The 18,275-nt window shown below is 30.6% G+C and overlaps 1 protein-coding gene and 1 long non-coding RNA gene across 4 annotated transcripts; both read right to left on the reverse strand.

The window, feature by feature from the left end:
- Positions 1 to 249: 249 nt before the first annotated feature.
- Positions 250 to 17,770, reverse strand: LOC143145768 (uncharacterized). The gene is made up of 5 exons (XM_076309482.1): positions 17,435 to 17,770; positions 13,497 to 13,724; positions 12,230 to 12,331; positions 1,683 to 1,808; positions 250 to 417 (listed from the first exon to the last, which is right to left on the reverse strand). Exons 2-5 carry the CDS (start codon positions 13,660 to 13,662, stop codon positions 326 to 328), a joined length of 486 nt encoding a protein of 161 aa, XP_076165597.1. The 5' UTR covers positions 13,663 to 13,724; positions 17,435 to 17,770; the 3' UTR covers positions 250 to 325.
- Positions 7,119 to 9,396, reverse strand: LOC143145770 (uncharacterized). 3 transcript variants are annotated; one of them, XR_012991763.1, is made up of 2 exons: positions 8,807 to 9,396; positions 7,119 to 8,678 (listed from the first exon to the last, which is right to left on the reverse strand). It is a non-coding gene; the product is annotated as an uncharacterized LOC143145770 (long non-coding RNA). The 3 variants fall into 3 exon arrangements; XR_012991765.1 differs by having other exon boundaries at positions 7,119 to 8,924; positions 9,124 to 9,183; XR_012991764.1 differs by having other exon boundaries at positions 7,119 to 9,044; positions 9,124 to 9,175.
- Positions 17,771 to 18,275: the final 505 nt, after the last annotated feature.

An 18,275-nucleotide genomic window follows, 5' to 3' on the forward strand; every position in this document is an offset into this window, starting at 1 on the left:
TAATATTATGTTCTACTTATATTTACATCGACAAGAGGAAGCAATGAAATTAAAGGAAGTTTGTACGATACATGTTTTTATACTCATATTGTTTAATATCCATGTTTTTTAATTTATAGAAAAGTACAAATATGGTTTTTAAATGACTTTCATAATTTCTCGCAAACTGTTTATACAACCTTTATAAATGTAATCGTTCGTTATAGTGTGTGATGTAAACATTTGTTAAGCTGACAAATTTGCAGGATGTCGATGGAAAAATAATTTATTAAAATAATTCGTACTGTACAAAATATTTGGTATTAAATATGTACTGTTAGGCTGGTCATAGGAGTAACCTGAGCACCATTAATATCGCCAGGAACTTTGTTAGATTTGCCTCCGTATATGAGTGGGCATCATTTGCTAAATATTTCCCTAAAAAAAAAAACTTAATTATCTAGTGTAGAAAATTTTCAAATAATTTTCAAATTTTCAATAGAAAAAACTTTCAAGAATTAACATAAAATTTCATTTTGAATCATTAAATCAATATTAATCAAATTTTTTTAAATATCAAGTTGTCTGGACATATTTTGAAAAAGTATACCGAAGATTTCGAGGTATATTAAAGTATGATGTAGTTTACGCAAAAATTAAAAAGAGATCATCATTTTGTTGGTATTGAATTTGTTTACAATATATCCAACGTCAAAATACTTGTCTATTTTTGTGAAAATTGTCTGTACAAACGAATCCTAATCTTCGAAATAATCAAACGTATCAAGTTCATTTTTTCTTATTTTGAAAAGGATCGACATTTCAGGATAAATTTTCTAGTAGTTCAAAAAGTCATTGTTGCAGCATAAAAATTGTAGATGGATTCTTTTAGAAATTTAAAAAAATATTTTTTCTAATTTGAGAAATATTTTTTTCCAATTTCTAAATAAAACGTTCTTTATAAAACCAGATATGTATAGTACGAACATTCAAAAATAGATATTATAACGAGCTGTTTAAAATTGCAGTGTAAAGTAATATCTTGTTGTACGATCGCCAATCGAAATCCTCATAGAAACCAGAAAAGCGTGAAATACGACTTAAATAACGACGAAATTAAATATAATATTTTTGAATCCGATTACTTTTTGTCTTCGAAACTAAGTAAAAGTATGACGAAAATGTAATAGTAAGTTGAATCTAAATATAATAACATCGTGTCAACTATTAAACATAGAGATGGTAATATATTAGTATGGGATTGCATGAGTTCCTCTGGACTTGGAGAAATCAGTTTTTATAGACAATATAATGGTCGAATACATATTTAAATAATTTAAAGCAAAAATTTCTGGATTTAAATTTTATTGAGCACATTTGAAATTAATCAGAGAGGAAAAACCATGTTCGTATAAAATAACAATTAAAATATGCAATTTCAAAGGAATGAAATGAAGTAGGTTCAGAAATAACACGAAATTTGGTAAATATATATATATACACATATACATGTAACTGTAAGTTATTGAATAACAAATTATTAAATAGTTATGAAATAATTAACCGTATTACTGAACACAAAAGGCGGTTGCTAATTGGAACACTGACGCTATACATAATTAAAGTATAAAATAGTATTCAAAAGTTTAGTTTTTCATTGTGCATATTTCGTAATAATTCATAAGTGGAAAAGTAATACTTACAGAGAGCAGCTAAGTAGGAATGACAACAACATTCCCGTAACCTTGTGTATTCAGCACAATCTCCAACCTGTACCTTACATTCTTCTGGTCCCACGCGACAAGTGTGTTTGACGAAAGGGAATACCTCTAAAACAATAGATTGGTAAATATACAAAATGTGGTATAAAACATTTTGAATGAGTATAACTTTCGATCGATAAAAATCGAAAAAGACATTAAAAAGATGCATTTCTACTTAATTATTAATTAATCGTATAAACGTACAATAAGAAAACCATTTTAATGAAAATAATGAGTTTCAGGTAAATACATTGTTCAAAAGAATTATAGTAAAGAATCACTTACATAAATAAATACCTATACGTATGTATGTATAGTATGTCTCACAATGGGACTCTACAGCTGTGCCACCGGAAATTTTGTTGATATTTGGAGGGATGTATCTAAAGATCGAATGATGACATTGTGTAGGATGTTCCATTTCAGTGGGTTTTTGGGAAAAACATTAATGGTTTGAAATATAGAAGTACTTTACAAAGAAATGTATTAATTGAGTGCGATGGCATTGGCTTCATAAACGGGAGTATTTAAGTTCGATTCAATGTGAACCCAAATTTTTATTCAATTTCCACTTTGAATAATTAAATTTCATGCCATCAAATAGTAAAGTATTAAAAACCATTTACATTAATCTTTGTTTAAAAATATACGAATAATAAGTATACCTATTAAAAAGTACATTTCAATTTATACATTTAAAATGATGATCTTTATAATACATATATGTATAATCATTTTTATTTATCTCAGTACTAGTGAACAATTATATTTTGATTTATAGGGTCTAAAAACTGATTATAGTAGGTATATTGATTGTAAATCAATATCATTCAAAGTTTCTAAGCTCGACTTTGTTTTTTTTTTTTTTAAGAATAATCAGTTTTTTACTACAGAATTCGATAAATCAATGGATTTTTTAAGGCATTCAGCTACTACGGAAGTGGTTTCCAAATTTTTTGAAAGGGCTCCCTCCCCTCCCCCTTTCAAAATTAGATGAATATCGCAAAAAACAAAGATTTCTACATCCAATATAAGTGACATATAGATCTAAAATGATATGTAGATCAAAAATATATTCCTCCAATGAATTATTAAATTCAAACGATTAAAGTATTAATAGAAAAAGATATTTAAGTTAACTACATTTTTCTATATTGTATGAATTATAAATGGAAATTATTTTAAAAACTTATGTAAATCACTAAATTTTTGGTTAAGGGAGGTGGAGAGAAGAAAGAAGAGATAGAAAATATATTTAGCAGGAGTGGGAAAGACACAGAGTGGAGGAATGTATGAAAAGGCAATGTATCTTTAAGTTTGTAAGTTAAATCCATTTTTGGGCCAGAACGCCCAATTTATTATATATATAATATGTTTATGACATGTATGATTGATCACTTCTAAGACCAACTTGTTCTTCTAGTATTAGTGTATTCGGGTCTGTGAATTTAATTATTAATGTATTAATTATTTTTTCTGTTAAATATATTGTTTATGTTTATTGAGGAACTTATGGATCTATGTCTAACAAGATTACATCCATTTTGGATTCGACATGCTTGATCCATTAGGTTTTGTATATAGAGGATAGTCTGTGTAATATGTATCTAGGTTATACATTTTGACTGAAACCGATATTTGGCATTGTTATTTATAATAGCACATTGACTTTTTATGAATTGAAATTAGCTGCTTTAGCTATAACGTTCATTTCATTTTTGATATCTATTAAAACGAAGCTATAATCTGTAGTTCCTTTTAGTTTATCATTCTTCTTGGAGGTACTGTGAAATACTTCTCTTTTATTGCCCGTATTGGATGTAAGATTTCCCCATTTATTTTCATGGCTCTACAACAATAAGTTGTGAGCCATTATTATTCAAGCCAAACTTGAATAAAAGTTTGCGTTACTAGAATAATAACACAATATTGAGTTTATCGTATAGCTTGATTTCTGTTTTATTTCCAGTATTTTAATTTCTTTTGATAATCATTTGACTTTGTAAGTTGTTCATTACATTTTTTGTTGATTTTTAATGTATGTAGATCAGTTTCTTGTTTCGTATTTTCACCACCTGTTGTTTTATCAGTACTTGTATCGTTTCATTATTATTATAATTATGTTGATATTTTTCTTCTTCACCTTTTTCTGTAATATAAATTCTATTGAGAATAACAAATTGAATTTTGCTAATCTAGCTGAAGACTGAGTTTTTTTCCGTGATCCTTGATTATATCGACTTAACCGGGACACTAAATTACTTTTCCGTGACTCAAATTAGATCAGAACAACACCAGGGTCCTTTTTTATTGTTAACTACGCGTGTTACCTGCTCGATGATTTTTTAGACTAGTGATGTCCTGCGTACTCAATCATATCCTTCTGGAAAGTTATATATTTAGACTTACATATTTCAGATTTTAATTCTTTATAATTAATGTACATTGGAACGAAATATTCTACAGAATGTCACCGTTCGATCTCTAGATTCATCTCCCCAAATATAATCAGAATCTCCAGTGATATAGTGGTAGTTTCCTTTTGTCGGTACAGCATCTAATACGTCGATAGTTTTTACATCTTGTCTAGGTCAGAGATTTAGAAAAAGTATTGATGCGTTATTTTTGTTGATCTATCCGAGTTTACTTAACCTGATATGATTTCCATTTATTTATACTCGCGAAAATACGAAATATTCATTATTTACACTTACAAAAATATGAAAAATTCATGATTTACTCATGAATGATACTGTGTCGTTTTATCTTTAAAATGCCTGCGTCGTTTGTTTACACGATCAACGTGCGTATTAGCGGATATTCATATTAAAACATTTATGAGATGAAATTCTAGGAAATTCTAAATTATCGACCTGATTTATAGTCATACGAAACGACTCGAAGATATCCAATTCCTAACATGCTATATAATAACCTTTCTTTGACGCCTTCCCCGAGTATAGAGATAAGGATCGAGAAGAGTGATAGGAAAGAGTAGCAAACAAAAGTACTCCAGGTTCTATGTTTGTTATTCTATAATATAAAGCAAAAATCAGGAAAAATTAAAGAAATGAAAAAACAGTGTTTTAAAAATAAAAGAATACATTACGGACTTGCTACTCGCTGCATCACTGAATCTGTCGAGCAGTTAAATATGTATGAAAATTAGATGAATATAAACGTAAAATGTCGTTGCATAAAGACGTTGTAAAAACTGTAAAGCAAAATTTACAAAAATATTTCTAAAGCAGAGCTCTTCGAACGTTATGTAAGAATTTATGATCGGAATAACAACGAAAATTTGAATTCCCTTATTTGTAAAATTACATCGAAGTTAATTCCCTCTGGAGTGAACTTCATCAGCGTTGAAACTGATTTTGCAACATGTATCTTCAACGATAAAAATATATTTCGATATTTTCTCTCCGTGCAAGAAAAATAGTCAAGTTTTTCTTTATAATTCAAAACCAATTTTTCAGTCTAGTACTCAATTATATTTAATTTTCTGTATTCTTCAATTTCTATTTGTCCATCTGCAATAACCAACATATATTTTCGGAAACCATTCGAAGTTTTAAGTTTAAGTCACTTATTTTTATTAATTGTGATCAAAGTCATATATTTTTCATTTATGAAAGTAAAAATTAATTTTCGGGTACAGTTTCCTCAAAAGTTCAAAACCCTGCCTAATCCCTTAATACTGTAAGCCTTATTCCTAATAATTTAAAACTTATTATCTTCGAAAAATGAAACTTGCACTCTCGATGTATTTTATTTCATTTCCTCGTTGGACAGTATTTGCGAAACTTGGTCTCAGCCCGAGATAAAAAAGACCGATGTTTATAAAAGAAACAGCATGTTCCCTGAGTATATGCAAATAGATAATACCGATTTGGTGACTAAATTATTAAACTATTATCTGTATTTATATATTAAAAATAATTTGTATATACAAATAATAGTAAAAAGGTTCAAATTCATATCTAAAATCATTTTTATTTCATAACATTCATGACAGGTTAAATATTTGTAACATTTGGTATTTATTATTTTCAGCATTGGTTTCTGCTGCACTGCAGTTCTGCTTAATCGATTGGACCGATTAGGAAAGTGCAAAGGAGGACGTGTGAGTCATATGGCTGATCGAAACGGACTCACGTATTCGATGCATGCATATGGTGCGTGCAGCAACGCGATTTTATTGCTACTACGATTGTTATTCACGTATCCATTCGACGCGTGTTAACAGCGAATATTGTGCCGTGAATAAAAAATTCTTATACTTTTTCAACATGGAATGAAATATATTCGATCAACGAGAATCACTTTTGACATTCCCCTTGTAAATATATTCCGAGATATTTGACCGAATCTATCGTAAGAATTGTTTTTGTATTTAGCGCCACCGATAAGCATGTGCCTTTCTTAAGAGTGAAGATTATATAGCAAAGAATTGCTTTTGTGGATTACCTCTAATCCTCTATGTTTTTAACCACTCTTGAATATCGTTTAGAGTATTTTGTAACTGATTGGACTTTTTGCGAGTTCTTTCTTACGGCTATAATTGCCATATTGTTTGCGAAAGTGACGATAAGATTTTCATGGGTTATAAACATATCCGCAGAATCATCGTATACAGTGTATGTATAACGGCCAAAAACATTCCTTTGTAAATAGTACTCCAGACATTGTGACTTAATCTTATTGTAAGAATCTCACTATCACCAGACAGAATGTCACTATTTTGTAGAAAGTGAATGGAATGAAGTAAAAACCATTAATAATATATTGAATGTGTATAGTTTATTGTTAAATTATCTCATTAATAATACTTGTTTGTATGGAACAATAATGTAAGTAAAATAACACTATTTCAGAGCCATATGAATTAGTAATGAATTAATCTAACAGTAGTTATCCATCAAACGTTATTAAATAAATAAACATGCTTTGTTTTCTATCTTTTCAAGATATTCGTATAATCGTTAGGATTTTTCTTACACAATCCTCTTGGAACAGATTATTTGTATAAATTGCATACGGCGTTTAATGATCTTATACATATATAAAAAAGTTGTTAATTGGATTCAGCTTAGATTTTCCATTTGTTAGGTAGCCCATGTTTCTCTTTATGAGTTTTATTTAATTTTTTTCTGCATTTAGCGCAAGACCAAGTTAATCTCCTACCTAAGTATATTCATCGATGTTTTACTACTTTTGTCCACGGGATGTTTTTATTGTTTAATGTTACGGCAGGTGCTCTCTGTTTATTTATTGGGAACATGATTACATTTTCTTATTTACTTTTATTTTCCACTTTTCAAGCCATGGTTGGAGCTTGTGTAAAGCCTTCTGTAAAGCTTAAAAATTGGTGTTAATATTTTCATACGGAGTAAAAGTAGCAGAATCGTCTGCAAAGATGGCAGCATTATTCCAGGCGTCGTAGACAATATTTGCTATATAGAGATTGTAAAGAAACGGTTTTGGTACGTCTACGACGATATTATTGGTAAAATAATGAAAAAACTTTTCTGTCATAATTCTTAATTCCCTAAACAATGGAAAGTAACTTAGGTGATAATGTTGCTAAAACCTGGTAAAGATCCTCATCAAGCATCTTGTTACTTTCTATTCTATCTTGTTACTTCGATTTTGTTGCTTTCGACTTTATAAAAATTTATTGAAAAATTAATACTCAACAGACTAAAACTAATTGCCAGAGAATAGTAAACCATATCATTATATATTTTGAAAAGACATTCTACTGTTTCGCAGCATTTCTACAGGTTGAAAAAGCATCGATAAGGTATAGCATGCAAGGTTATTGTATAAAATCGTAGCCAATTTTAAACAGTCGTACTAGTATCTTATCAACTCGTACTTAACTGATAGAAAATTTCAAATTAAACTACAGGACGAAGGATCAGTATGATACGCAATCAACGCAGGACTATGGCGAGGAAGCGTACCAAAACCGTTTCTTTACAATCTCTATATAGCAAATATTGTCTACGACGCCTGAAATAATGCTGCCATCTTTGCAGACGATACTGCTACTTTTACTCCGTATGAAAATGCTAACATCAATTTTTAAGCTTTACAGAAGGCTTTACACAAGCTCCAACCATGGCTTGAATAGTGGAAAATAAAAGTAAATAAGAAAATGTAATCATGTTCCCAATAAATAAACAGAGAGCACCTGCCGTAACATTAAACAATAAAATCATCCTACGGACAAAAGTAGTAAAATATCGAAGAATATACTTAGAAGATTAACTTGGTCTTGCGCTAAATGCAAACAAAAATTAAACAAATAAAACTCATAAAGAGGAATTCTTTTGTCTCAATGTTATTTATAATACTTTTAACTTCTCTTAGTGTTGTTCTAGATATCGCTTGGTTTTACGTACTGCATTTACGTCTGTCATTACACAAGGTTGGAATGCTTTGTATAAATGTTCTCCTAACACTGCTGCTTTTTCTAAGTTAGATTTAGCCCAGTTATCGTCCTCGTTCCTAATTGTTAACATACTAACTACAAGATGCCTTCCACAATGAGTATCCAGTAGTTTTGACTGGAGTCTATATGAAGGCATAATTGTAAAATTTTTGATTGTTGAGGTCCTTCAGTGTTTCTTTCAAGTCTTTCTTAGCTACGTTAAGGAGTTTTTTTATTAAATGAGGTTTTCTGGTTTTGTCAATTTTTCTTAAGTTTCTTTTTATATTTTATTCTTTACTTCGTGTAGTTAGGATTAATATCCGTTTGCTTTTTTGTATTGATTGGTGAAGTAACGATCAAAAACAGTGTCGCCACTTAAATACTCAAACGATAATCCCATATTTGTATATAGTGATGAAGTGATCCTGTTGCGTCATTGTCTGATCAATGATGACGACAATTGTAGCAGAGACTGTTGTATTTGTAACGTCTGTGAACTAAAAACAAAATTCGTTTGTAATTATCATTGAGGTGTTTAGATGGAGACACTGTACTTGAGTTCACCAGCGAGAGAATAACTCTGTATTTGTTTTGGAGTTTTTAAACATATGTTGTAGTTTACAACCTTTTCTATTTCACTTTTGAATGTTTCCCGGTTCGTTGCTTTATTATAGAGCGTGGTTGGTTTGTGGTTTACAACTGGGTTTTACATGTATTGATCATCCCATAAGTAATATCATTTCCTGAAAGTGACTTTTGGTGCAAGAAATTAGTACTTGTATTTATTTTCCATCATCGATGTATTGACCATCATTTTCGATACCCTTTTCTCATCTTTCAATTTTCTAACTTTTTGATTTCATCTTCAAAAATATTGGTAGTTTTAAATTAAAAAACTCATCGATTCTAATTTTACATGTTTACTATTATTGAAATTTTTACCACTTAAGAAATATTGGTAATCACTTGGAGTCAAATCCGGAGAAGTGTGGTGGATGTGGTACAAATTTTCGATTAATATTTTTTTTTTACTGTTATCCTTCCTGTGTGTGGTTTAGTGTTGTTGCGATGGAAAAGAATTCCTTTGCGATTTACTAATGATGATCATTTTTCCACTGAAGCTGTTTGTAATTAATTTTTCTTTTTAAATTAATAAACTAAATGCTTACATAAATTGTAACTCATGGATAATAAGTTTAATCGATATGTATACTACGTAAAATAAACGTGGAATATCTAATTCACTTAGTCTTTGCAAAATTTCTTTTACAAAATAGGATCTCTACATGATCATACATGAAATAATCAAATATATAATGTTTCAAGTAAATTAAAATACATAAATAATTATAATGAAATTGGTCCAATTTGATATAGTATCGTTTCAAAAATTTTCGTTTATTGTACAAATGTAAGTTATTAATAAAAAAAAATATTACTAAAACATTAGTAACATGTTGGTTTTTGTTTATATTATTTCTTTCCTAACATACGAAACTACTATTACTTATAAAATACTTGGTTTTAAAGATTGTTTTCCAAAGATAACCTAGGTGATAACTTAGATAACTTAGATAGATAACTTAGGTGAGTTTGAGGAATTGACCTTTACTATTAGTTCTTAACGTGACTGCTCGTGGTTTAATCTTTCTGGACGACAAAAGTATTTGAATGCTTTCAACTTAAATATTAATGCTTAAAACAATGAAATTACATTATAATTTTCGAAATATTTTTATCACAGCTGCCATGTGTGTGTCAGTGTTAAACACTTTAAAATTGGAGAACGTCCGATCGTGTTCACTAAGCGTTACGTAAATTACGTGTTAATGGAAGGAATTAACATTGTATAATAATATCTATACAGAAATATCAATTTTGCGAAAGAAAAAGGAAGTATTGCTAAGAAGTATATCAATGTTGCATAAATACTTGATAAATGTGTGTGAAATAATTCCAACATGTCTGATGACCGAATAATTAAACGTTGTTCGTTCGCTACTTTGAAGCAAGGTCACGAGAAGTTATGTTAATTAGAAATTCGAGTAAATGGTGTTAGAGGTCGACGGCCGATAGTCGCGTAAAGAGTTCAGGCGAGGAACACGCAGAATACGTAAGTGTCCTGTTAACGGCTATGTTGAATGTTTCGCGTGAGTCACCCGGTATAACCACCCTGTGTCTGGACATTAGCGCACGCGCGAAAGACAAGGATGGATAGTTACAACGAACGATGATTTCCTGAACAGGTGATTGTCCTTCCGTTCAGTTATATGCGAAGGTAATCGACAAATTTATTTGACATTTTTCATCGAGCGTTGTCAAAATATTTCTTTTGCCTGTAATAATTAGTCTTTCACTCTATCTTACAAAAATAGGAGTATACGATGAATTTCGTATGAAACGAAATGTAATACACAAATAAATGCCATTCGAAATTATCGAGTAAGAAAACTTCTTTCATTGTGTACCTGTTAATGTTCTCGATACAGATTACTTTAAAGAATGTTTACGTATTAAGTTCTACGGACAGTTTAAATCACGTATTTCAATAAATTCATAAATTATTTGAAATACCGAAAGATTCGTCATCGTATTCGTATTTTTATAGTCGTTTTATTTGACTTTCTTAGATATGGCTGACTGAAATAAATGTTGAGTTAGCAAAAATTGATTTCAGTTAAATGGTGTTCCTGAACTATCGTATCGCATAGTTATTTTTCTTCGTTTTGTTCGGAGCAATTACTCAATGCATTATTACATACGTAATTTATTTATTTATACGAATTAGAAATGGACACTCCCAATTTTGTCAGTTATCTACTTATATTTGCTTTGTTCAAAGCAATTCTTTCAAGACCTTACGTTACATCTTTGTAATCGTTTAAATAAATTTTCTTTTGTTTATAATACTTCTAACTCTATGGATAAGACTATTTGTTTTATTTTCTCCTTTGTTTGGATACATTTTAATTAACTGGACAAAGCGATTTCTATTTTTCGACCTATAAGAAGGAAAGAAAGTATTGTAATCGAGGAAAATTTTGAAATCATTTTTATTACAGAAAAGTATATTTTAAGGCTCTGATCACATTTTGACCATTAAATAAAATTTATTTAACGAAAATTTTATTTAACGATCAAAATGTGATCAGTGTCTTAAAATATACTTTTCTGTAATAAAAATTATTTCAAAATTTTTCTACATACGTATATATGTTAAATTTCAATGAAATTTATATTTAAGTTTCACGTTCCCAACTCAAGAAAGTCCAATTGGAGTTTGAATGAAATCGGTTCATAAATCGATTCAGTTACTCTTATAGTTGTCAGCTTTTTCACATATATATTCGTTATTTATATAATTTTATAAACTTATTCTCCTTTAGTTCTGATAAAGAAAAAATTAAATGAAATTTTCCTAACTCGTATCAAGTATCTATAAAAATTAGTAATTTACGAAAATTTAGTAATTCTTATATCAACGTACGTGACGTATTCGTTTCTATCGTTTCATTGTACAGTCATCGAATTTGATCATTCAAATAAATGTTTGATTTATTATTGCTTCGTTGCGTGTTGTCTTTTGAGCTTTGTCCGATTGAGTTTGATTGTAGCGTAACAGATCGTCATAAAATTAAGTAATTTTGATTACGTTTTGTGATTCAGATTACGCGACTAATAAGTCGACATAATAATGCTGTTGTACGAATTACAAGCACTGCAGCAATTCCCGCTTCCATTATCGTCGTTCGAAATTTCCGTGAGGAGTTGCGCAATCGAGACTCCAACACAGTCAATTCTTCACGCACGAATTGCCTACACGCGATTGTGGTTTTTCATCCGATTTCTATGCGTAAACAAACGAAGGACAAGAACAAATATCGTGACAGATATAATCGTAAACGAAACGTAAATCGAAGACATCGCTCGACCATCAAGACGATAGTTTCCTTTCGCCGAGAAGTATCGAATTATACGAGAACTTAAGAATTTCAGAAATGTTTGGATTCGAATGTTACGAATTTCTTATCTTTAAGATTATACTCACTATTAAAACTGCCGTCGCAGCAGCAATGATCGTTTATAACGCTACCATCCTTACAGTACTTCATTTCGGAATTCGTGCAAGGCTTGCATCCTAGTATGGGACCTGTAACATTTTCATAAACATAATATTTTCATTGATTTGCAGTAACTTTTCTTTTATAAGTCAATGTTAAAGTTATCTGTAATTTGACAATTGCCAAGCTTAGATTTCTGAAATGAATATCAAACTGCAAATTTCTTCAAAGCTACGATTACGAAATCGGAAAATGGGAACACCGTGTTCTTTGAGATCAAAAATTACGGATCTCGGAATGTATTATTTTTGTTTAACAATTAAGAATTACATTTCATTATCCTCGATTTAACGTGTCATTATTAAAACATGAGGTAATCGCATTAAATCGAGGGATTATAAGTATGATTCACGTTAATTAGTGTCTCGAGGTTTTACGCAATTGTTTTGAAATCGTGTCGTGAATATGTGTACATACGTACACGATGCCGGCATTATTCTCGATACTGCTTCAAACACACTCACACACTCACCGGTAATAAGTAAATATTTCTTTGTATTTCATTACATCAAAATCTTAATAACACTTTAAGGAAATGAAACTGTAATTAAAGGTTCGATTAAAATTGAAATAAAGCAAAAGTAAAAGAATTGAAAACATTTGCAAAGGGATGAATAAAATTGAACGAGAAATACAATTATAAGAGAAAATTCAAGTACAAATTGACAGTAATATCGATATAGAGACTTTTGCAGAGTCGTTTCGTTAAATATCATTGTAAACGACTAAACTTAAAAACTAGCTAACCTTGTGATTTCTATTTCTTATTCACGGTAATAGTACAATTGAAAAATGAATAAACAGTTCCGATGCTCGATAATTTTCAAGCAAGAACAAGCGTATCAAGAACAAAGTGTCCGTTCCATTTTTTGCATGCATGTTGCCTAAAGAGACAAAAAGTACCGATCTATCATGGTTCGGTACCTTTTCTCTCCATACCAATCGTAAAGAAGGAAAACATACAGGCTATTTAACAAACTGAAAAATTCACGATGTTGGTTCGCAGGAGGAGCATGCATGTACATAGCCAAAGTATCCGTTTAAATGGATCAAAGGAGAGTTATTCTTGGATGAAAGATAAATAGATTTCTGTGCTCCGTAAAGATGCTTTATAGACCAGGCGTAGAATGAAGTCGGACAAGGGGCTCGAAGTAACGCTTTTAGTATCTAGGATGTAATCTGTGTGTTTTATACCGGGATAAATTTCCAGCTTCTTCGCCTCGGCAATCGCGTCTTCGTAGAGAACTTCATGTTCCAGAAAATACTCCTCGTCCGGATGATGGTTCACCACTGTGACCGACTCGAGGTTACCAAGAATCAGGATCAGTGTCAGGATTCTGAATGCAGCGGTATGTCTCATACTAAGGCCTCTTCTTCGACATCTTCGAAGGTGATCAGTACAGGGCAACTTTTAGAAGTCCACTTTGGTTTCGATACATGAAACAAAAAGGAACGATTTCGTAGGACCATCAAATTTTGCTTGTTTGGAGTAGTCTCGGACAAAATGTTATCTAACGAAGTTGGTAATTACTGACTATGATTAATAAGTAATCGGTAATTACGACGAATGGGTTAATCAAGTCGAATATAATCATTGGACATGATTACACATTGATAACTTGTTAATCGTTGATCGTGAAGTTGTTAAGTTTTCTGTTATAATTAAGAAAAATTGAAATCGATCTAGGAAAAGGTAAACGAATTTTTCATCGAATTGAAAAGAATCAGTGAATTGCAATAACGGATTTCAAATGTTATTTATGATTAATGGTTTATCTCAGTGATGATTAATGGATTGATGCTTGATTATTCGTACGATTGCGTTTATCAATCAATTACTTTCCAACTTTTATCCAGAATTAATCATTCTAAACGTAACACACGATTAGAGCAATTTAAGAAATTATTTAGGGAATAACTTCTTGGTCTTTTATGTGGTTTATGTACTATAAGTGTTATACCCTGTTTCTAATTTACCCATACTTTTTTCATACGCATGGTGTAATGATTGTCGCAACCGGAAGTGTATGCAAGATTACAGGATAAGAATGCTAGCGAGACAGTACCTTCTAAACGATAACGATTGCCATATCATCATCATCCAAGGTAAGTCTTGAAAAGGACCCTCCGACACCGAAGCAACTAAGGTGCCAAGGACTTTGTTTTAAATGTGTTCTTTAAAGTGTAAATGTCGAATAAATTCTTCAATTATATTATTTAAAATTGCAACGATGCAACAATGTAACATTCGGTACACCAGATAATATGTTATTAATTGGTCTATTAATATTGTACTATCGATATTAAATAGATTCCAAAATAGAAACATAACGCGACACAATAATCACGATGTTGTTAACTTTTCTACCAAAGTTATCGTCCACATCCATAGAAGAATATCAACTAATCGTATTATCTATAGCATTTCATGTTGATAGTTACGACGAAACATCGTTAAGCAAAATTACAACGCAAATGCATGATAAAGCCAAACAATTATATCATCTTATCTTTCGATCTGATATTTGAACAGACCGATGTTGTAATGTCGCAGACTGCACGCGAACTGGCTCGAATACGAGAGGTTTTAATATCGATCGTATAATTCATTTTATTTCGAGAACGATTCATCCCTCGCTAACCTCGGTATATTCGTCAAGTTGGTCCACTCTGTTTTAATATCGAAATCGTGTTACTCTATTTCATAAGTTTCTAAGTTACAATTTCTCGTACAAAAAATCATAATATACGTTTGAAATAATACTCTTATATTCGTCTACTCTGTTTTAATATCGAATTCGTGTTACTCTATTTCATAAGTTTCTGAGTTACAATTTCTCGTATAAAAAATCATAATATACGTTTGAAATAATACCCTTATACTGTTCGATTTATGTATATATCATACTTTTATACAAATAGGATACGGTAATAAAATACTCCGATATAGATACAACTGCAAAAATTCAAACAAACGAATAAAACGATTCGAAATTGCTAAAGAGATGTAACATTTTTTGTATCATGCTTCGTTATATGTAGTATAAATTCTCGAAAGGCTCGCCAATCTTGAACGTTAATATTGAATCTTTGAATTGACTCAATCCAAATTTGTACACGTATATTACATAGCGAAATTTATTTGTCGAATATAAGAAAATTAATTAACCTTAACGTACTTCTGTTTAATTGTTTGGTTCAAATAACATTTCGATACACCAGGAAATGTTCTAATTTTATTCTAACATACCAAAATGTTTTTATACATTCGACAGTATCGACAAGTTTTTACTTTTAATTTGTTCACACTTACTATCTAACGAGAATACAAACGTATTACGTTAACATTATGTTCATCGTGACATAAAATTATCAACGTACAGTTTCATCTAATTTAGATATTTTTGACACGTGTTTATATTAATTTAAACAGTTTCGATCGAATCCTCGTATTGAATCAACTGTTACGATTAACCGTTGACAAAAATACAGTTTATTTGTTACTATGAACGAAAAGATAAACCAACACCACGTTATTTTCCGCCCATACCCTTAGAATGCTTATAAAAATATCAGAAAAATGTGAAGAGTAAGTAAGAATATCGCGACAAAAAAACGAGATAAGTTCTAGAAGTTGTGAGTTTTCATTCGTTGTGAGTCATAGCCTGATGACAACGACGGACGATCTTTAATTAAGCTTAATTAAGGGCTGTGTGCGCGAAACACGGATGTCTTGGCATTTTGAATCAAGGTGGCATCGTGGAATGTCTTCTTTTTAATTGTATCCTCCTTTTCCGCTCGATATTTTTGCCTTATCCGATATTAATTGCTGATATTAAGATATCGATACTAGCCATGAACTATTTGGGACTAAGGAGACAGTTAATTTAGATATTATCCATTTGGAAAATTACGTCAGGGAAGTATTCGTTTTCCGAAGACTTCGAAGAAGATATAAAATAGCAGTATGGATAAACATAACAACGAGTATATTGAACGATGTAAAATCAAGGCTGGTTATAAAACTGTATTAATACTGTAACTTTATAATGTGACCTTTTCTCCCAAGGAAACGATCATCGAGAACATTTAAATTTACTGTGAACGTATCTTTGCAATTTTTCGAATGTTTCTTGCTCCGAAAAGTAAAATAAATATTAGAAAAAAACATTATCTACATTATTATTTTATGCGGAAAGTTGGTAGCGCTTGATACACATTACTTTTCACTAGATTCATACATGCCATTTCTGATCGTTCGGTTAATCAATAAATGACATTTAAAACGCATGGATTGTTTGAGAATAGAAACCTATCAGGTTACTAACAAAGAAGAAGTAGGCTCAAATTTTTATGATATAGCGCTTGATTTAATTTAAATAAAATCAATTGGAATGACTACAAAAATAAAATAAAAGTTCAACAACATTCAAGATAGGCGTAAATAAAACAACGTTGAACGAAGAAGTTGTGATTTGTTTTTGTTAAAAAGTATTATTGAAATTCGTGTCTTTCCGATTACCGATTAATGTAGGTACAGAAATTCACGCGCCTCGTAAGAAGTATAAAATTTGTTATCTTAAACATTGCAACAAATAAAGATGCTTCTTCGCGTTGGAAAATATATTTAGTAACTTTATCATGCATTAAGAATCGTAGTAACGCGATGTTCATTGTAATATTCAAACTCATTTTTTACTCATACTTTCGAAAGCATGTTTATATCTCTAGTCGACCTTTGATCCCATCAAAATGTCTCATTTTTTTGTTTGTCATTAAGAAACAGAAGGAAAAGGCGACGGAGAAAAAGTTATCATCGTTATTGGTAAATATTTCTCTTTTATATAATCGAGAATTAGTTCCGAATGTAAATTCAATGTTTTCAGTTTTGTACAGCTTTTTCGACTCTAAAATTAATAAAAACATTGTACAGAATTTTCATCGATGAACATAATAAAAATATTATATACGATTTTCATCGATAGAAATGGTCAAAATATTGTACGCAACTCCCGTTGGTAAAAACAGTGAAAATATTAAACACAATTTTATAACACATTTTACAATAATTTGTCGCACAAATATTCGTATTTTTTGTCATTTAACAAAAGAAAGACTAATAATATTCTTACCATTACTTTACCCTTATTTTACTGCACAAATAAATGGAAGTTGAACATCCACTCGAATTGATGAAATTTCTTATCGCTTTTGAAATACGATGGTAAGATCCACTAGCACAAAGTAACTAGAACCTCACTTGAAGAATCACTTCGATGCACCATATTTACAAAGATACGAGTTGCTAATTTAAAGAATCTCTTTCAAGAACCGAAATGTTTTTTCATTGTTCATTAAACGTGAATGAAATTGTGTAAAGCGTGCAATATTAGAAAATATACGTATATATGTATATCAGATTCGACGACGAACGACCCGTTGAAGACTACGGGCTACGTACAACTGCCGGCCGAGGGCTGAAAAGAGTGTTAGGCACCTCCACCATCGTTCTATAGTGCTGCTACTACAGCCACAGCTATTGTGTGTAACTTGCCGCGTTTATTGTTTTTCTCTCTTTATTGTTATAACTTACTCGAACAGGGCTATAAGAAAATAATGCGTCTTACTTGGTGACATTGATTTTTAATTTCAGGCTTATCTGGTACTTTCAGATTAAAAAATCCATTCTTTTAAATATTTTTTCAACAAATTGACACTATTATGGAACTTCAAAGTCACTTTTACTTGAAACGACAGCTTTTGGTACGGTGTGTACGTTATCTTGTAATTACTTAATCGGTCGACTTAAAAATTTGAATACGTCATAGAAAGAAACTTTTATCTAAAGAATAAATCACCATCGGTTCGAAACGTTAAATATTTCCATTTTTTAACCGATATAAACAAACAATAAAGACGAAGAAACGGTATCTGCGTATTTCTAATCAAAGTTCCATTAAAATTTCTAATTAA

Source organism: Ptiloglossa arizonensis, chromosome 4 (genome assembly GCF_051014685.1).
Source record: "Ptiloglossa arizonensis isolate GNS036 chromosome 4, iyPtiAriz1_principal, whole genome shotgun sequence".
Classification (NCBI taxonomy): Eukaryota; Metazoa; Arthropoda; class Insecta; order Hymenoptera; family Colletidae; genus Ptiloglossa; species Ptiloglossa arizonensis.